Source organism: Chionomys nivalis, chromosome 16 (assembly GCF_950005125.1).
Source record: "Chionomys nivalis chromosome 16, mChiNiv1.1, whole genome shotgun sequence".
NCBI lineage: Eukaryota > Metazoa > Chordata > Mammalia > Rodentia > Cricetidae > Chionomys > Chionomys nivalis.
Genome location: NC_080101.1, coordinates 48,153,960 through 48,175,450, shown reverse-complemented (window position 1 = coordinate 48,175,450; position 21,491 = coordinate 48,153,960). Strand labels below are relative to the sequence as shown.

General features: G+C 41.5%; 1 protein-coding gene across 1 annotated transcript in view; it reads left to right on the top strand.

The window, feature by feature from the left end:
- The window catches only part of Cpa6 (carboxypeptidase A6), a 314,726-nt gene that overhangs the window by 197,328 nt on the left and 95,907 nt on the right, over positions 1-21,491 (top strand). The window contains exons 3-6 of the mRNA XM_057791043.1: positions 4,198-4,322; positions 9,230-9,344; positions 11,728-11,829; positions 14,088-14,192. Coding sequence (XP_057647026.1) covers positions 4,198-4,322; positions 9,230-9,344; positions 11,728-11,829; positions 14,088-14,192 — 447 coding nt within the window. The remainder of the gene's footprint in view (positions 1-4,197; positions 4,323-9,229; positions 9,345-11,727; positions 11,830-14,087; positions 14,193-21,491) is intronic.

Sequence of the window (21,491 nt, the reverse complement as noted above, 5' to 3'; positions counted from 1 at the left end):
CGGACTTGAGCACTAACTTGGTGTATAAAGTGTTTTCTCTACAAGGTTATGAGCATGGGTCTCCAGCACCTACGTAAAAAAGCTGGCCATTCTGGCAGTGAGGAAGATAGAGGGTTGGGCGTCGCTGAAGACAGGAGGATCCCTGGGTTATCTTGCCAGCCAATCTAGCTGAACACTGAGCTCCAAGTTCAGTGTGAGACCTTGTCTCACCGGTCTCAAAAACTACAGTTGGAAGGGCTGGAGAGATGGCTCATTGTTTAAGAGCACTTTCTGCTCTTGCAGAGGACATATCTGGTTCCCAACACCCATGTCAGGCAGCTTACAACCACCTATAACTCCAGCTTTTAGGGATCTGATACCCTATTACAGACTTTGCAAGAACCCACACATGTGTCTTCTACTCTTACACGCACGCACGCACGCACACACACACACACACACTTTCTGTGAAATGCAAGTACTCTGAATAGCTAACAGTTTTTCAGAACAAAGAAAAATTAGAATAAATATAGTAAATCAGGACAGTCCTTTTCCACACCTGTGTGCTATTTTGGAAAGCTGGGAGGCAGGCAATCTGTCACAAGTTGAAGGGACATGGTAAATGCCTACCACACACACACGCACACATACACACGTCTCACCCTGAGGTTGTAGGATGAGAGCCTAGTGGCACCTGGACCAGGTGTGTAATCACCCAGAAGACTAACAGGTGGAACAGTTCTCCTAGAGTCCAGGCTAAGAAGCAAAACAGTAGAGGGGCCAGGAAAGCCACGGAGTTAGAGCCAGACTAAATTAGAATAATTTTATTTTAAATCATTTATCATTTCATGAATGCCTGATGGCATCAAGCACAATTTTGAGCATTCTACACGTATTGATTCACTTTTGCCTCAAACATATATATGAAAAACATGGTCATTAGCAATCTCATTCTATAAATTGGGGGAACTAATACAGAGAGAGCTGGGATAAATCGCTATGGTTTGGTCTTCACACCCAGGTAGCCAAGCACTAAACTTCATCCTTGGAATCATTGCATTTTTCTACGATCTTTCCAATTTCCATTACGACAGAAAGAGCAATGACTTCCATTATTAAACACTGTTTATCAAGGGGATTAGGTCATCAGCTTGATTTCACCAGCAAAGAATGTGAGGGCCAGGAGGTTAGGGAGCTTGCCCAGGTCACACACGCACTAGGAGCTTGAACTCGTTCCTGCGGACTTCAGAACCATCACTCTGGAGACTCCACCTCTGCCTTATTCACCATCTTGATTGTATTTCTTGCTTCCCACCCTGAACCCTTACATCCATCTCTGCACTCAGCTCTCCCTGAATAAGGAAGCAGTCCCGTGCTGTTCTTCATCTTAACTAGAAACCTCGAATAGAGCTTTGTGGAACTACGTTCCACTTCTCACTTCTCAAATAGCAATGATAACACACACCTGTTGCTTAACTCTTGTGCCTGTATTTAACGCACATATTAATGTACATCAAGCATACAGTGATCAAGGTAGAATGAGTAGCATTTCTCTCTCATCAGTTTAGGTTTGGAGCCCTTCACTTCTCTCTTAGATCTTCATAAAGAATGGACTAGGTACTGCCAAGCTGTACTCCCCCTCTGTGTTATGAAACGATAGACCTTATTCCTTCTGCATAACCCAGCATCACTTTATCCACTCCCCAAACTCTTCTTAATCTCTAATAATCACTATTCCACATTTAGGTTGACATTGTTAACTTCCACATATAGCTTGCTTCATTTAACATAGTATCTTTTATTTCCATTCATTCTGCTGCAAATAACCGAGTTCATTCTTCTTTCTGGCTAACTAGCATCCCATTGTGTGTGTTTGGGACACCTTTTCCACCCCCTCTGTTGATGAGAATCAGTGTCAACTCTACACACTAGCTGCTGTGACCATGTTGTGGTGAGCATGGGGACACAGGCATCTCTGTTGTACTGATGTCATTTCCTTTGCGTGGGAACCATGCATTGGCTTTCTGTGTTTCCCCTTTCAGGAAGTATCTATTCCAATCATTTGCCCAGCCTTTAACTGTGTTGCTTCTTTTACTGCAGGGGCTGGTGTTAAGCTTTTGGGTTTCATATATATTTTTGCATGTAAACTTAGGCAGCTCTCATGGAAATCACTGTAGAAGTTCCAGAATATAAAACTACAACCAGACCTCCCAAATGATCAGCTATACCACTTCTGCATATATGCCCAAAAGACTCCACAGCAGCACACCACAGAGACCGCTACTCACAGCAGCTAAGAAGTGGGATCAGGCTAGAAGCCCATCAACAAGTGAATGGACAAGAAAATGTGTCACGTAAACACAATAAAAAATTTCTCATAATAAAATTAAAATGAGTTTTCATAAATAAAAGTGAAATCATGGCATATAGGAAAATTAGTGGAACTGGGGATAATTATTTTAAGAGAAAGTAAACCAGATTCCAAAAGAAAAACACCACATGCTGTCATATAAAAAAAAAACTATAGGTGTGTGTGTGTGTGTGTGTGTGTGTATGTAGGGGGTGCACGTGTGTGTGTGTGTAGATACTTAGAGTACAAGGAGGATCATGAGAGAGGAAGAAGGCCTCTTGTGGAGGGGTTGGTGGGGAATAGAACACATGTGATATGGAAGCAGAAGGGACAACTATTTGGGGAAAGGATGAGGACCAGAAGAACAAGCAGGGGGATTCAAGGACGATGGTATGGAAAGGGAATGAATGAGGACGAAGTATAATGACATGTAAGAAAGCATCTTCTACAATGAAGCTTTGTCTGCTAACTTAAAAATAAAAATTAAAGAAGCAAAAACTGCCACTGATTTTTATATGTTCTGGAATCTTATAAACCTGATGTAGCCAGATCTTGATTCCTGATTTTATACATTATATTTTGTTTATTACCCATTAGTTCAAATGCTTTCTGATCATCTAGAGATCTGTTGTTACTGTTGTTTCCTTGTTTGTGACAGGGTCTATCCCAGGTTGCTCTCAAATTCATGGTCCTCCTGCCTCAGCCTCTCAAATGGCTGGAGTTACAGGTCTGGCCCACTGCTCTCAGTGATGTTAGTTAACATTAGACTTTGCCTATAGTTTATTATTCCTCTGGTACTTTCCAATGTACAAGACATTCTTTTTATGGGATAAGGGTTCTATTTTAACACATATCTAAAAAAAAACATAGCATCTATAGACATATGTCCAGAGTGACAATGAGTCTTATCATTTTGTGCTCCTATAACTCTTCAGTCCTTGACAAAGTGGAATTTTCTAATAACTGTTGACAGCAAATGCTTAGTCTTATTACCAAATATCTAGTCCTGCCATGGGTTAAAGGCATGGCAAGTCTGGTTAAAGGATTCTAGTATACAAAGATGAGTGGAGGTACCAACAAGCCTCTTACAAAGGGCGGAAGCAGCCTCAGTTAATAACGGAGCAAGAAAACAATGAAATTATGCATCAGCTTAAGGATTAAGAAAATTCCTGACAATCTTATGAGACATGGCTATGAGTTAAATTAGTAATTGTCAACTCTTTTGCTTCTGGAGATCTGTCCCTTGGGACAGTGTGACAAACCTAGCTGTATCCTTGCCCAGGGCTAACAGATGGCCAGAATGACCTCCCAGCAGCTCTGCCAGCCCCACACTTCTGTTTCCTCACAACCGTGGACTAGTTTGTTAGCTGGCTCTGATTTGCCCTTGCCAGCTACGTGGAGGGATCCTCTGCTTCAGAGAAAGCAGGTAGACTTTTTGTCCCCGCCGTGGAAGCCTGTCTCTCTGTTTCTGCCCTGTGAAAGCGGCGGGGAGGGCTACCAAATGCATGGACCACAATTTCATTATGTGGCAGGAAAAAGGATGGTTTGTATCTTTCTCTTTCTCAAAGTTATTCAAATATTTATACAGTAAATGTGAAAGGAGAATTTTAAACCTTAGCCCCATTTTTTTTTTTTACCCTGTGACTTGAATGTGTTGTGAATTAAGATCAAGCTCTGTGACTCTGATGAAGTTCAGGGCACAAATTCAAGCCAGATCAGAGGAGTTTAACTCTGGGGGTATAAGCAGTGAATCCACTCTGCATGTGTTTGCCGTTACTATATTCAAACAAGATGATGCGCTTGCCATGGTGACATGGATTTTCCCACCTACACTACAAATGAATTATAGGTTGGTTCCTGCACTATAGGTGGACCTGTGGCAGCCCAGCAGTATCTCCTATGTGTCAGAGGGGACAGTCACCGATGTCCATATTCCCCAAAATGCTTCCAGAACCCTGTTAGCCTTCCTCCAGGAAGCCCGCATCCAATACAAGTAAGCATTCTTTTTATTTGCTACAAGTTTTAGCCAACTGAATGGTGACTCTATATATCCAGGTTGTTTATCAAGAGCTTCTGAAAGTGTTTTTCATTGTGAGGCAGTAAAAGTGTGTATATTCATCTTTGAAGAACTTACTTGTCTAATAGAGAAAAGGAGTAACACAAAGACATTATTTCACTGCTAGCACTAAGTCATCAATGCTGACACAGTCTTTTGCTGAATAAAGAAAGAAGAACCACCTGGCAGTGCTAAAAAGGCCAAATTGAATGAAGGAAGAGAAGAAAAGAAATGGTTTTCTGCAGTAGCCTGCTTTGCAACAGAAAACATGATAAGACCGGGGATCTGACAGACGTGGGAGAAAAGACAAGCAAAGCAAAACTGCATGCAAGGCCAGCATCAGAATAAAAAGACAGACTTGGTGGCAGAGAGAACACATGCAGAAGGAAGTTATGTTACTTTCCACAGGGGGAGGAGCCCAGACCTCTGTGAGTGGTGCTGCCCCCTGGAGGATTTAAGCAAAAGCTCCCTGTCTTTGTGGCTGGAACTGCAAGAGCAGAAGACAGAAATAGTCCAAATAGCAAAGGGAGGTTTCCAAACAGTTTTCCAGGGGTAAAAGTACTCAGGTTCTCCACTCGGCTGGAGAGTAGAAAAGAAAGAAGTCAGGGGAGATCGCTAAGTTTTCCAGCTTGGAAAAGACTGAGCAGACGAGCGTGAAAAGATGTACATACTCAGACGTTTCCAAGGGAAGGGTTGTAGCAGAAGAGAGTAAGTTAGGATGGTTATGGGAGTCGAGGTAGAAAAGGATGATTTCAGAGAGTCGGGTGTCCACACTGCAGTGAGACCTAACTAGAAAGGGACCAATGGAAGTTATGTTGCTGACATTCATGGAGGGATTCAGTTGTGAGGAACGGAAGACAGGGAGGTGAAAGGATGAGCCCACAGATGTCACCTCCTAGCAGTTACAATAAGGGGGGAGCAGAGGGCAAGGAGTGACCACCAAGATACACTGCATCAATGATCACTCCAAAGACTTGAGATCTGAGCCAGAAGAAAAAACTTTGCATGTCTATAGCCTGCGGGAAGGACCTTTAAGGAGGAAGGAGACCCTGGAGATGCTAGACAGAAGGTTCAAACAGTAGGAAACAGACTTTGTCTCCTAACAAGAAAGGAATAAGTGTGGGTCAATTTCAGATAATAGAGTTAGCAGTCACTGTGCATACCCATAATACCAGCACTCTGGGGGCTGAGGCAGGAGGATTACAAACTAAGGCAACCTAGGGTAAACAGTGAGTTCTAGGCCAGTTTGAGTCACAAGGCAAGATCTAGTTTTCCCACAAGCTACCCCCCAACCAAAGAAGAGATGGTGGAGGGGCAAATCCATAATGTGAATGAAAATTCAGCTGGTGGTTTTCTGAAGTAAGAAACAGCATTAGTTACAAGATGTGAAGAAACAGATTCTAGAAGATGTCAAGAGAAAAACAGAAGTAAGAATCAACAGACTGCTTGCTGTTGCGAAGAGGTTGGTGATCTGGTAGGTGGGAGGGCGGAAGGGTTGGTGTGGTAAGGAAGGGGAGGATCCTGGAGAAATACCTGTTCAAGGGTTTCTCAGGGGTATCCAGTCTGGATAAAGATTGGCGAGATTCTAGGGGAAATTGTAGGAGAACATGGAAGAATGGAAGAAGGTAAGCAGGTCTTTCTATTAGAAACAACCATGGCGTGCCTGAGGGAAGAGGACAAGAAAGGGGGGCGTTCTGATAAAATGGAGGTTAGATGTGGGCTAAGTTATAAATCCTGGAAAAGAAAGTTCGAGGCTGGTGACAGGTACCAGGGACATCCCTGGTCACGCAAACAGGAAACTACCACGGCTATTAAAGCACTGCCTGCTCTTGGTAGAAAGGTCTCTGTCTGTGCTTCTAGACTAGAAATGCGGCTGTGCAGAAAACCACCGTTAATATCACTCACACTCCCATCCCTTCTGCGGCATGGAAGGCGTGCTTTGATACTCCGGATCCTAGTGGGAAAGAGCTCAGTAATTACATCTATAGGTGCACGGTAACAGCTCGCATGCTTCATTAATTATTGTTCAGTAGAAAAGAACGTACCAGTTAGTTTAACAAGTCTCTATTTTCTGCCATTAACTAGAGTTCATGTGGGACTGATATAGAAAAAAATACTCCCCCTTTGTGTCACAGTGAATAGAGGGGGGAGAAGAAGTGTTTTAGATCAGTTGTTTCCTCACGAAGAACAATCACTTAAAATTACTCATTTTGTTAGTCCCAAGATAATAACACATAAGAGTCAATTAAATCCTGTAGGCACAGTAGGTAGAGATCATTTTAATTGACTTTTATTATTGCAGCCTGGGGTATTTTCAAAAGATTATCATTTACTCTGTACAAGCGTACAGAATGCATCGCCAAAGTGATCCGTAAAGCAGAAGTGATGTGATTCATTGTTTCTGACTCCTGGGTGGTCAACCCTCTCAATGAGATGACGCATTCTGCCGTTTGAAGAAAGACATTTTATAAATACCTATAACAATTGCCAGGGAAATTTCCATTTTGAGAGACCTCCCCTAGCCTGGGAACTGGTGGGTAGGTAGTTTTGCATTAAGTAATGACGTCATTTGCAAAGGTTCTGATAGTTGTTGCCACCATTATAGAGAAGTGCCCAGCTGAGGTAAGAATCACAACCTGGACCAGCCAGATAGCTCGATGGTTAAAGAAGTCTGCTGCCGTGCCTAACAACCCAGGACCCCCGTGGTAGAAGAAAAGAACTACTACCTCAAGTTGACCTTTGTCCTACACACACACACACACGCGCGCGCGCACACACACACACGCACACACACAAACACACACCATAGCATGCACTCATCCACACACATACACACAAATAAATAAATGTAATAAGAGAATCACAATCAGCTATAAAATCTAAGAAAATGCAATGGTTTAGAGACATCATTTTAGGAACCAGATTGGTTTCCACTCAACTATTTGACAAGAAAATGGGGCTGGGCTTCCATAGTACAACTGTTCTCTAATTTAAGATTGGCCTCCTAAAGCCTGTATTAGATACTACATAGAGAGACATACATATAAAGACTACAGAGGCCTCTATCAGTTTGCTGAAGTTACCGTACCAAGGAACCCCACCCCCAAGACCCTTTCAAGTTGGACAATCCGAAGGATTTTCTAATGGAGTGTGCTGGATAAAGCAGATATCTACCCTCCATTTAAAGGACAGAAAGGAAGTCCACAGCAGGCAATCAGACCTGGAGTTCGTCTGCAGTCATTGGAAAGTTGATAGTTTATTACTAGATCTCTCCTAAGCAAACCCACCTCCTTCTTGTCTATTCAAGTTCTCCAAGAACAAGGATCCATAGACGTTGCCACAGCTCTTACTGGCTCCTCACATCTGCCCCACTTATACTGCAGTCGCTGAGGCCATGCACCTAATCACCATAATTTCTTATCTTGAGAAGAAAACAACTTCCAATAGTGAAGATGCTGGACTTGATGAGTTATATGTACTCCCAGTTTTGAGTTACCGGGGTCTCTACCAAGAAAACTGAGGAGTCTTCTGCCTCCTGGCCTCTTCTCATGTTTCCAACTGCAAAATTCAAAAGTAAGAAAAAAGGAAGAAGTCAGTAGTTCTTTTCTGATTAAGTGTTCAATCTGTAGTGGGGACTCAGAAAATAAAAAGCCAGTCAGTCCTCGGTGCCTGGTGCCTAAGTAAATTGTCTTTGTCAGGGACCAAAAAGTATATATCCAGTGCATGGTAATTCTTTTCATTAAGTGACTTACATAGATTAACCTAAATGTCACTTAAGAGATGCCGCCACTACGTGTTCTTTAATAGAATTTACCCCATAAGCAACAGGTTCTTTTTTTAAAATAAAATATAAGATCCAAACTTTTAAGCCACCTGCCACAGTAAGAGCCCTCACCAAAGGTCTCTCTAACATCTGGAAATACTGCAGGTGAACAGTCTGTCTGCATCATTCTAGTGAGTGGTGGCCCCTAGTACTGTTAGGCATGCTCGTTCTGCCTGAAGCTGGTTCCACCACAGCAATGGGCCTGCCATCCCTGGGCTGGCCTCTGCCCCCAGCTTCCAAGCGCATCCAGTTTTCAGAACACAGCTTCTCTTCCGTGGAATTCTTAGTACTGTGGGACAGTGAGAGAGCTTTCCCGCCTCTGTATTTGTCAGCTTCCTCTTGAGATCTAAAGCTCCTTCCTTCCTTCCTTTCTCTGGCCTAGATCCAGGCTGCTGGGTGATGGCTTGTGAACAGAGAGGATTCCGGAAAGAAGGTGTGGAGGAGGGGTCCAGAGTAGCCACGGCTCCCTTTTCACTGTGCCACACTGGACTTGAGGTCACACAGTGAGAATCTGGGTTCACATCCCAAGCTGATTCTGAATCTGCATCCTCAGTGGAATGACACTGGCTGACTCTTGACCCTATTGAGTCTCAGACTCTTTGTTTATAAAGTGGAAATAATAGAAGCCAACACAAGGATTCTATTGTTACTTAAGACCAGCACAGTGGCTGACCCCTGACAAGCGCTCAGTTCAGGTGTGCTCAGCTGCAGAGTTATAGATGTTCACTCCATGGTAACGTTATTATAGCACTGCTATTATTTAGGGACACCTGACTATAATTTTACACTTTAAATTCATTATAACGATTTTTAAACAGTTTTTATTTCCTGAAAAAGAGCATTTTCTCGACATTCGGTATCTTTAGAAATGCCACTCTCTGCGGTCTTTGCTTTCCTCTTGCCGTGGAATGCTGGGACACTTCCACGCTGGTTCATTCTGTGTGTGGTTCTCTCTTGGCATTGCCTGGTTTTTGCACGCTCTTGGCTAACTTTCTCGTCATGTCTACTGTTTCAAATCCAGGGTCCTCATAGAAGATCTTCAGAAAGCTGTGGAAAATGAAAAGAGCCTACAAACCCAGAGAAACAGAAGGTCCCTGTCTGAATACAACTATGAGGTGTATCACTCCTTAGAAGACGTATGTAACCAAAGGACCTTTGTTGTTGTTGCTGTTGTTGTTGTTGCTGCTGTTGTCTTCAAGTTCACCTTTGTTGCTTTTGTATAAGGATTAGAGAGAATTGTGAAAACAGAGATTCAGACTCTGAGAAGAGCACACAGTTTGAGCCCCCTGGCTCACGCATCTCTTCATTGGTTCTTTTATTGCTAAATAAGAAGTATCAAAATAACTGGCCAGAGAGATGTCTCAGCTGAGAAGAGCATGTGGTGCTCTTGCAGAGGATCCTGGTTCATTTGGGTCCCAGAACCTACACGGTAGCTCAAAACTGCCTGTAACTCCAGGTCCAGGGAATCTGATGCCCTCTCTGCCCCCCCCCCAAAGATGGCTCTTGGCATCGAGTGCACACACACACACACACACGCAGGCAAAACACAAGTAAAAAATACTTTCATAAAAAAAAGTTGCAAAATAATTTGCATCATACTTTCTTCACCCAAATAAACCCCACAAAGGACATGGAAAATACACAGACATGGAGGTAATTGGTGTTAAAATCAGGGCTATAAAGACGTTAACTAAAGGCCATGGAAGGAACATAGCTGGCCAGAGTTCAAGGGCAGTTCACTGGCTGAGGGAAACCGTGGACTTTCATACGAGTCTTGCAAAATTCAGACCTCCCAACGCCAGCCTGCATCAGTGACACCTCTGGACCTCTGCCCTTACTGTCATTTCATCCACACGGAAAACTCACCATAATCTTGCCCACACTGCCACACACAAATTTAGTCTTTACCTTATAACTTACTACTCTTCACACACTAGCTAAGACAAGCAAGACATTCTTTCTCTATTGGGCTCTACAGAAACTTCTTTTCCCCAAATCCCAATGTATCTGGCATACAGATATGACACCGTTCACAGGTCACATATAACTGGTTGACTGATGCCCTCTGTATTAATAAATTGTATGTTCTGTGAGGGCCAAGTGTTTACTATGTTCGCTATTATCTCCCCAATGCAGGCAAAGAGAGTCCTCCAAATAGAGAAATTATTTACAGAATAAAGGGATATATATTTTTCCATGTTTCCTCTACATTGAACAAAGAAATTCTAGACACAAAATTAATGAGATTCTACTATATAATTAAGAGTATTTTTCATTCTGTTGTGGATAATTCTCCTTTCAAAATACCTTTTGCATATTTCCATATCTCAACATAATTTTTAGAAACTTAAAATTAAAAACAATAAAAGGTTTCAGATAAGTTGACCCATGGAAGCATATTAACACACCCTAGGAAAAAAAGTCAAATTTCAAAATTTGATGTAGCTATATATGTGTGTGTGTGTGTGTGTGTGTGCATATATACACACATACATGAATACCTCCAGTTTGTTAGATTATATAAGAACAAAAGGGAAATATGAGTACTTCCTAAAATATATTTATATATTCTTTCAGCACGGACCCTCTCACGTCAAGGAACAGTGGGGCACTTTCATATGACTTCTTTGTTGCCTGCAGGACTTTTAGTCAGAAATGTCACCCATCTTCCTCAGCACCTTATCTATTCATCTCAAATATACTTCTTCTGATGACAGATAAGTGCACATGAATGAACTGATGCAAATGTGCACTCCTCAGGAGGGATCATGCAGAATATGCCTTCCAGGGGCTCAGCAGAATAACCTTAAATGTGGAGAATACCATCTCCTCCCAGTAGCTTCTGTTCTGTCCCAAACAACAATATATGAGACTTTAATAGCTCTCATGTAATTTGGAGAGTTTATCAGAAGCTGGTTTATTTATTTATTTATTTATTTATTTATTTATTTATTTATTTTGCTTTCTTTCTTTTCCTCTTTAATACCCGTAGAGAAATGGAAACAAATTTGTATTTTTCAAAAAGAAGCCCCACTGGACAGTGGTGGCACATGTCTTTAATCCTAGCACTCAGGAGGCAGAGGTAGGTGAATCTCTGCGAGTTCGAGGTCAACCTGGTCTACAGAGTGAGTTCCTGGACAGCCAGGGCTGTTATACTGAAAAACCCTGTCTCAAAAAAAAAAACAAAAATTAATTAATTAATTAATTAAAAGCAGTCAGAGCACATCGGTCAGTTTTCTGTCAAACACTTCTGCGGTGACTCTGGTGAAACACTAGCTCAAGGTCTCTTAAAGAGGGGCAGCAGAAGAACTGGACCGCTGGCTGTCAGTAGAGAGCAGGTTGCCGTTTTAGGTACCCTAAAGAAAGCTAAAAGCAGACAGTGGGGTTTTCCTTCCCGTTCTCAATCCCTGCAGGTTCTTTGAATTTTGGAAGCCACCATTGTCTTTTGTCGCCTTGTGCTCTCGAAGAGTCCTTGTACCGTGAGGGACGGTGACATAAGATTTCCTTCTCCGCCTGCAGATTCAGGACTGGATGCACCATCTGAACCAAACTCAACCAGGCCTCGTTCAGGTGTTCTCCATCGGGAGATCGTATGAAGGAAGACCTCTCTTTATTCTACAGGTGAAAAGAATACAATGTTAACACAAAATATGTATCTTCTTCACTTTAACTTGTGGGAGGAAAGGAACCTACCATCATCTTGTTGACCTAAGGGAAATCGCCTTAGATTTTTGAGCCAGGTTTAATCGTGGTCTTGAATTTTCGACATGATACTGTTTCTGAGATGCAAACGCTAGACTCTCCACCCTAACTCCCCTAAAATCCTCTTGGGGCTCGGTGCTGACCCCATCTCCACTGGCCAGCCGTTGCTCCAGGTTCACCCCTGTCTTCTCTTTCCCTGTCCTCTCCTGAGGCCATCACCACTCTTCTCTCAGATGTTTGCACTCTGCAAACTCCATCCAATGGAGCCAGAAAACATCATATTGAGGGAGGCACCCGACCCAGAAAGACAATTATCACATGCACTCACTCATAGGTGGTGGCTTTTTAAACATAAAGCAAAGAAACTCGCCCACAAATCACAATCCCAGAGAACCTAGACAACAATGAGGACACTAAGAGAGACATACATAGATCTAATCTACATGGGAAGTAGAAAAAGACAAGATCTCCTGAGTAAATTGGGAGCATGGGGACCACGGGAGAGGGTTGAAGGGGAGAGGGACAGGGAGGAGAGCAGAGAAAAATGTAGAGCTCAATGAAAATAAAAAAAAAAAAATTCAACCAAATGGTCACATCTGACCCATAATTAAAATCATCCTAGATCTTTCTATTAAGTTTGTAGAGTTTTAAATTTATGCCGGACATGTTCTCCTAGATGTTCACAAAAGCTCCTGAGACTTGTCATGATACCACCATCTTTCCAGCTTGGAACAAGTCTCCCTAAATTCCTCTCCTATATGTAATCACTCACTTTCAATTTACCACCAAAACTTTGGCAGTTCTTTGAGAAGTTTCTCACCCTCTTCTCTGTCTTCACTGCTGCTTCCTGAATTTACCTCTGAATCCCTTCTCCCTGAACTATTTCCATAGTGACCTCAATGCTGAACTCCTGCTGTGGTCACTATCCTTGCCCTACTCATCCTTTAACATCCTCCACAGTGCTGTCAGTGTGAACCCATCCTCTACACCGCCCACACCACTGTCAGTGTGAACCCATCCTCCACACCGCTGTCGGTGTGAACCCGTCCTCCACACCGCTGTCGGTGTGAGCCCGTCCTCCACAGTGCTGTCGGTGTGAACCCGTCCTCCACACCGCTGTCAGTACCAACTTCCTAAAGCAAGCACATACATATGGGAGAAGAGCAGGGCTGGAGGAAGAGGAAAGAAGGGAAGGGAGGGGAGGGAGATCCTAGATGACGAGGAGTAGCTTTATCCCTCCCACACAGCACCAGGACCCCATTAGTTCCCTTCCTCTATTTAATTTCATTTGCTATTCCTTCTCAAATACAGAGTCCTCAGATTCTTTCCAGCTTTGTACGTCCTTCTGTAACTTGTTTTCCAAGCAGGCTTCCTGACTTGCATAAATATTCAAACTTCCTTTCATTCCACACAAGAATTCAAGAAAAGATGCCACACTCTCACAGGAACAAATGGATATTCACAACCTGAAGTTGGATTGACTGTTCTAACATCTGCCCTTCTCACCAGCACAGACATCTCCTGTCTGTTCATCTCTGAATCTCCAGAGCTCAGCCCGATGTCTGGCATGGAAAAGCACTTCCTGACATGTTAGTCAAGTGAATTAATGACTGAATGAAAGCAATATCTTTATGAATATATTGCCAAGTGCCGCCTGTTAGTGCCTGGGTTAGAAACCAGGTTTAAAGTCATTTTAACAACTTACAGGGGGAGTTGTAATTGGCCCCTTGATTCCACAGATCATGTTTTATGTTTCTGTTTTGTGATGTTTAGCTGTAATTTGCCCATAACGCATGATTCTTTTAAAAATACACCTTAGGGCATTCTGGTGGGCACAGTGAGAGGAAAGGAGAAGAAATAGTGGGGGAGGAAATCTTGCTTTTCATTTAATAGTCATTATGATATTAAAACAAAACCGGTACACTGCTTTGGGGATTGTCCTTTTCCTTCTGTATTTTTTAGTTCTTTGATTATTTTGAGGCAAAAAAAAAAAATATTGTTTCTACATAAGCAAGCCTGGACTTCCAAAGAAGACAGAAAATCTCTTCATCTTATTAATGTGCTACCTAAAAAACAAACCATGGGGAGGAATTAGCTGAGCCCTTATTAAATTATGCTGGTCAGTGGATCCAAAAATAAAAATCTGAGTTGGTAACTATGAATCCTCTTGTTTTCAGCTGGGCAAAAAATCACGAGCCTACAAAAGAGCTGTCTGGATAGACTGTGGCATTCATGCAAGAGAATGGATTGGTCCTGCCTTTTGTCAGTGGTTCACAAGAGAAGTAAGTGAGACCTTTTGTGAGTCAGGAGTCCCATGGGTTTTTATTCTGCTCAAGGAAAAAAGTAGGGATTGGAGAACAGCAATACCTGATGGAATAACAATAATACCTTGGTTCTTTGGGGTGCTTTCCTGTTTATGTAACCCTCCACGGCCTTGGATCAACTTACATTCAGTTACTTGCCTCAGTTTAAAAGTTGTGTTAGAAAGGTGCTGGGGATGAACTCAGCTGACGTCTGCTTGTACCTAGCATGCATCAGATCCTGGATTTGATTCCGAATGCCACATCGACTGGGCATGGTGTTGCACATGTATAATCCTAGCATTTGGGAGATTGAAGCAGGAGGACCACGGGTTTAAGGTCATCCTCAAAGGCCATCCTCAGCTATGTGGAATGGTCAAGGCCAGCCTGTACTACCTGATACTCTAACTCAAAAAGCAAAGATGAAACCATCTGGGCTCAGAGCTTTTATGAATGTGAGGCAAATTAGGAACCAGCAATTGCAGCGAATGAATAGTAAAAGTCTGAAAATGTAATTTACGGTGGTCTAGAGCAACTGTCCTGTTAGATTTATCTAGGAAAGTTCTGTCATTTTCTTCCCTTTCTTCCCTCACCTGTGCTGAAACAGCAAAGAGATGACCAAATGGTTAACCATTCCCTCCGGCTCTAAACCTGTCATTTGGAGACCAAGAGATCTCTAGCGTCTGCGACTGATCATTCTCAATGTCCATTTTCTTTTTAAGGTGACTTTGACAGTTGATGACTCATAAGGATTCTCATTTCCAAATGCTTTGTTTGAATCTTGAGCCCACTGAGCTCCCTTTCTGGGTGGGCTGGCATTCCCAGAATGTAGTGACTTTCACTGTTTGGAGCTTTCTTAAATCTTGATTTATAGGGGGTAGGGAAAATCTTGAGAGAAAGTTGATCACTACTGGAAACAAAACTGAAGGGGTCTAAAGAGAGGAAGGTTTGCTAGCCCTGTACTTACAGGAAGCCATTACGGAGACAAGGGGTCCTCAATGCACTGCGGTCGTATTTCACCCTTTTATGTGGAGATTGTGACTTTGAGAGCTCTCATAGGCATTACAGAATACATTACAGAATATATATATTTCACATTTCACAAGTGTCCAGATGCACTAAATTTGAAACCTATTTCTCTCTACCATAACAAAACTTGCAAAACGTATCCTTAATTTTATAGATATTACAAAATAAGCAATACTAACTTTTGTTACTTCTTCTTCAAATTACTGAATAGCCCACTTTCCTTTAAACCCCCATTCCCATGAATACTGGTTTGAGGACAGAGGATATAGATTGTCAAGATTTCAATAGGTTGAAGCTACCTTGCATCATTACATCATCTCCTTTGCACTAATTCCCTTGGTGACAGGCATGGTGCTGCCATTGTGTTGGATCAGGAGAATCATATAAGTGATGTCTTCCCAGAGAGACTTCTGGGAGACTGAATAAGTCCCCTTTTCTTACATTTTTCCCTGATCTGTCAGTGGTTCCCAAAGCCTGGCTTCTTGATATTGTCTCCCTTTCTTAGATGCATTTCCCTAAAATTCAATAGCTTAGAACAACGGTCACTGATGTCTCTGTTTCTGTGGGTCAGCAATCTGGGTGGGCTCAGCTGGATGCCTCTGACGTGGGATCCCTCACCGAGCTGCAGTCAGGAGTTCACTTGGGGAATCAGTCATGAAATCATATGTATTAAAGGAGAAGATGTGCTTCTGAGTTCATTCATAGCCACTGGGGACCTTAGATCTCTCGCTGGCTGTCAACCCCTAATATCGGTTTCTTGCCTCATGAGTCTCTCTCCCTAAGGTAGCTTGAAACATGGACCTGGCTCCCCTCAGAACAAGTGGGAGAGAGGGGAAGAGAAAGGGGGGACAAATTAGAAATGAGTCCCATAGGAATCAAGTCTCAAAAGCGACCTCCCTTCACTCTGCCAAACTCTGTCCATTGGAAGGAGGGAGATGAGGTCAAGAGAAATAGATTGCATAGGGTGTGAATGCCCAAAGTGAGCATCGCCAAGGCTCACAGTGGAGGCTGCCGACCACACCTTAGTGGGACTTTCCGCACAACTACCACTATAACACTTGATCCTTCCTCAAATGTGGACTACGAGAGAAATTAAATCAACCCTCTGCTCTGAGAGAGCAGATCATATAGGATTCTGGGTGCACATGAGTTATACAGCCCTAGCACTAAGTCATTTAATCTCTCTAAAGCTAACCAACATGTGGATAATAATACTATGTAACATCCAGGGCTGCTAGAAGGATTGAATAATGTAAAACAAACAAAAGTCTGGAATGTTTAACAACTAGAAAGCACTTCACGAAGTCAACTTATTATGACTTGATATCAGCAATTTAGGATTTTAGATAGCCCACATAATAGAGAACAAATAAAAGGAAAATCAGCAAGAATATAAAAGAGCTCAACACTATCAAACAAAATGCAGTAGATGATTATAAATCACCCAACAACCCCAGAATGCGTATTCTTCAAAGTGCCTATGGTGTGCGTACTGAGAAATACCTAGGTCAAAAAAATCAGACTGCAACAAACGTAAAATGATATCACCATAGTGAAACCAACCTAGAAACTGATCATAAACAATAGGAAGATTTCTAAAATTCTGAAAATTAAGAACAGTTCTAAATAATCCATAGATTAAGGAACAAATTTCAAGAGAAAAAAATTAAAGCATACATTAAACAGAATGCAAATGGAAACACAACATCTCAAATTCACAGAGCATTGCTAAAACAGTAGTAAATGAAAAACTCAAAGTACTGAATTCACGCATATTGAAGAAGAAAAGTCTCCAAACAACAAATTATTCTGTCAAGGACCTATGTATAGTGAGCAAAATGGGGGCAATAAATAAATGCCAAAGTAAGCAGGAGAAAGGTAATAAAAATAGAAGCATAAATCAGAGTGATAGAATACAGAAAAATATAAGAGAAAAATCAACAAAATAAGAAAAGATGGCAAAATCCTCGTGTGATGGTTAATCTCAGTTGTCACCTTGACAGAATCTAAAATCACCTGAGAGGGGCCTCTGGGCATGCCTGTGAGGGAATATCTAAGGAGACCGCGAACTGAGGGCTAGCATTCATCTCCCTCAGCTTCCCGGCTGTGGCTGCTCTCTGGCCGGCTGCCTCAGGATCCTGATGCCATGGCTTCGTCAGCATCACTCCCTGGAAGAGTGACACACACCCCCAAATTCTTTACTCTTCAAGTTGCTTTTGTCCGAGTATTTTATCATAGCAACAAAGAAGTAACTAGACATCTAGCAAGACAGAGAAAGAAATCAAGGCAAATTACTAGGATTAAGAATGAAAAGGGGCATTCTGTAGACACAATAGAAACCAAAGAATGATGAAACCTGAGAATGATGCCATACACATAAACTTGACAATGTAGAAAAATGGACAAATTAATTGCAGAACACAAGCTGCTACAACATACCTGCTATAAAACAGATTTTTTTTACTCTAATTGATTCATAGTTTACCTCAGGACCAGGGCTCAGATTCCAGTGGTCCTAGGAGTTAGTGCAGGTCTGAAGTGCTGACTCCAGCAGTCTGAGTTCAGCTCTGGATCTGAGTTTATTTTCCAGAGTCCTCCTATGAGATAGGGTTCTGACTCCAATGGCACCCAGAGCTCACTGCAGGACTGGGATTTTTACTCCATCTGCTTGTCATGGTGACCCCTGTGTGACCTGCCTATGATTCTGCTGCCACCTAGCCAGGACGGGAACACCTCAGCAAACTCAGCCAGGAATCAAGACCAAGCTTCTCTCCTGTCCACAGCTGAACTTATGCAGACAGCCCTCGAAGCACACACAAAAGGGGCTGGAGAGATGGCTCAGCAATTTAGAGTACTGACTGTTCTTCCAGAGGACCCAGGTTCAATTCCCATCACGCACATGGCAGCTCACAACTGTCTGTAATTCCAGTTCCAGGGGAACCAACAACAATGGCAAAACACCAATGCAAAGAAAGAAAGAAAAGAAAGGAAGGAAGGAAGGAAGGAAGGAAGGAAGGAAGGAAGGAAGGAAGGAACGAAGGAAGGAAGGAAGGAAGGAAGGAAGGAAGGAAGGAAGGAAGGAAGGAACGAAGGAAGGAAGGAACGAAGGAAGGAAGGAACGAAGGAAGGAACGAAGGAAGGAAGGAAGGTTAAAATTGGTGAGAAGTCCATTCCAACAGGTGTGTAAAACATGACAAAGAAACATAAAGCATATGACACATGACCCATCCCAACTTCCCTAGAGTAGAACCCAAAACCACAGAGATGACTAAAATAGCTAATACTTCAGAATTTTACTTTTTAAAATAATTAATGGCCTTATAAATGATTCAAACAGATGTCTGTCCAAGTCTCAACAAGACAGTCTCCAAGTGACTGAAACAATTGTAAGTTTGAGGAGAAAAGTTCAAAATTGAGGAAAATGAAATTGTAACACCAGAAATTGAATCTAATGAAAATGAAAGAAATGGTCAACCAAATTAAAAAAACTTATCATAAACATTATCAATTGAAAAGATAATTCAGAAAGATATATTACATGAATAAAGGACAAATTAGAGACAATAATATACATAGATATATAATAGGGGAAATTAATAAACATGACCAATATTTCCAAAAAGTCTAGGACATGTAAAAGAGGCCAGACCTGATCCATGGTATAGAGGAAGGAGTGGAGATAAAGTCTAAAGAAATACAAAAACTATTCAGTAAAATTATAACAGATAAACTCCCAAACCTGGAGACAGAACTAGGCATCCAGACACAAAAAGCTTTTAAACTTCAAACAGACCTTGTTAGAGAACCTTTCCATGAAATATAATAGTCAAGATGTCAAGAATACAATACTAAAAGTGTTACAGGAAAAAAAACACCAACTCACGCACAAAGGCATAAATAACAGAAAAAGCTCAAGTCTTTCATAGGCACACTAAGAAACAGAAAAGCATGGAACAATATATTTCGAGCTCTGAAGCAAAACTGAGCCAAGAATATTATAACCAGCAAAGCAGCCTTTCAAACTGACCAGAAGGTCAGTATATTTCAAAAGAGACACAAGTTAAGAAATACATAACTGAGCAAGCCCTGCAAAATAAAATTCTTTTAGGACTATTATACAGGGAAGAAGAAAGTTTCCTCTGCAAGAACACATATACTCCATGAAAAACCACAAGTAATTCAGTAAATCAGAACATCACCTAACAAAGTCTTAGAAAATAGGAAACCTTTAAATAACATTAAATGTACATGGCCTCAACTCACTGCTTTAAAAAAAAAAAACACTCAAACTAACCAACTGGACTGAAAAACAAGAACAACTATCTGCTGTCTCCAAGAAATACACTTAAAAAACAAAGATATCAAAAGATAGAGGTCAAACTACCATGCAAAGAGAAGTTATACAATCAGGCATAGTTGTTCTTATACCCAATAAAATCAACCTAAAATAAGAACTAATCAGAAGAGATACAGAAGGCCACTATATGAAATAAAAGGAATAATCTATCAAGAAGGTAGAACAATTGCAAACATTTATGCTTCAAATTTGGGAGCCCCATTTTCATGTAATAAACTCTACAGGGCATAACAGCCACATAGGTCCTGACACAGTAGGAAAAATTCACAACTTCACTCTCATATTTAGACAGCTCTTCCAAACTAAAGCCAAGACCTTTCAGAGATAAATTATACATAGATCAACTGGACCTAACAGCATATCGCACACAGCTACAGTGCATGCCCTTCACGGCAGCACTAGAACCTTCTCCACAATTGATGGCATCATAGGTTACAAACCCATCTTTAACAAATAAAAAGAAAACTTATAAACTCCCTTGTTTCTACCAGATCACAGTAGAATCAAAGTGGAAGTCAACAGCAAGAAAAATTACAGAAACTACTAGGAAACTGAGCAATGCAGTTTTGAATGAATCATTCATTGAAGAGTTCAGAGAGGAAATTTAAATTTTCTAGAATTGGACAAAAGAAATATTTTAATGGTTAAGAGCCTTTGTTATCCTTGCAGAAGATCTGGGTTCAATTCCCAGCACCCACATAGTGGCTCACAATTACCCATAACCCCAGTTTCAAGGGATCCAAGGGCCTCCTCTGACTTCTGTGGACATTAGGCACACGTGTAGTGCACAGACATACATGCAGGCAAAACATTACATCAAATTTTAGGAAAAAATCTTTAGAAATAGAATGAATAAAAATTGCATTTTTAATCCTAGAATGAAAATAAGAACACAACCAACCAAAACCTGTGAAGTAGCCAAGACAGCACCAAGAGAAGTGTGTAGCTATAAGTGCTCATATTAAAAAATAAACAAGCAAACTAGAGAGAATTCTGGTGACCCTAACCTGAACTATTCCAAACTCCACTTTAGCCTTGGGCACACATTCTGAGAGTCTGCCTAACCTGCTGAGTTCACTAGACCCTAGCCATATCCAACCCTCAGACCTAAGCTGTTTTGTATATCTAGGGCATGGGCCCAGTCTGGAGAGTCCAGCTTGTAATGTCTCCAGCCTCCAAGCTTGATCCTGGACACACACTCTATGCCAATCAGCCTGCTGCATTCCATCAGTGCCCCAGATCTCCAGGCATAGCCTGAAGTGGTACCAAAAATAATCTATAGATTCAATTCAATTCCAATGTCTTCTCACAGAACAAGAAAAATATACAAGAATTTATCTGAACACATGTAAAAATCAAAGCAATTCTAAGAAGAAAGAATATAACTGGAGGTATCACAATAACTAACCTTGAGTTATACTACAGAGAGACAGTAACAAAGACATCCTGGTATTGGTATAAAAACAAATATATATGCCAATGAAACAGAAGAAAGTATCTGTAAATAATCTGGCAAAGTTATGGCCATCTACCTTTGGAAAGGGATCGAAAACATGCAATAAGATTTAAAAAAAAAAAAAGCCTATTCAACAAATGATGCTAGAAAAATCTGATATCCACCTACAGAAGACTGAAATTGGATCCCTATCTTTCTTCCGGTGCAAAATCAACTCCTTAATTTAAAACCTGAAATGCTGAAGCAGCTTGAAGAAGGATTGGGAATATACTTCAAGCTAGAGATTTAGGCAAGAACTTTCTGACCAGAACTCCAACAGCACAGAAGCTAGCCCCGAGAATAAATCCGAACACACACACACACACACACACACACACACACACAGTGACAAAGTGGGAGAGCATCTTTCCCAGCTAGACTTCAGACAGAGGACTAATAT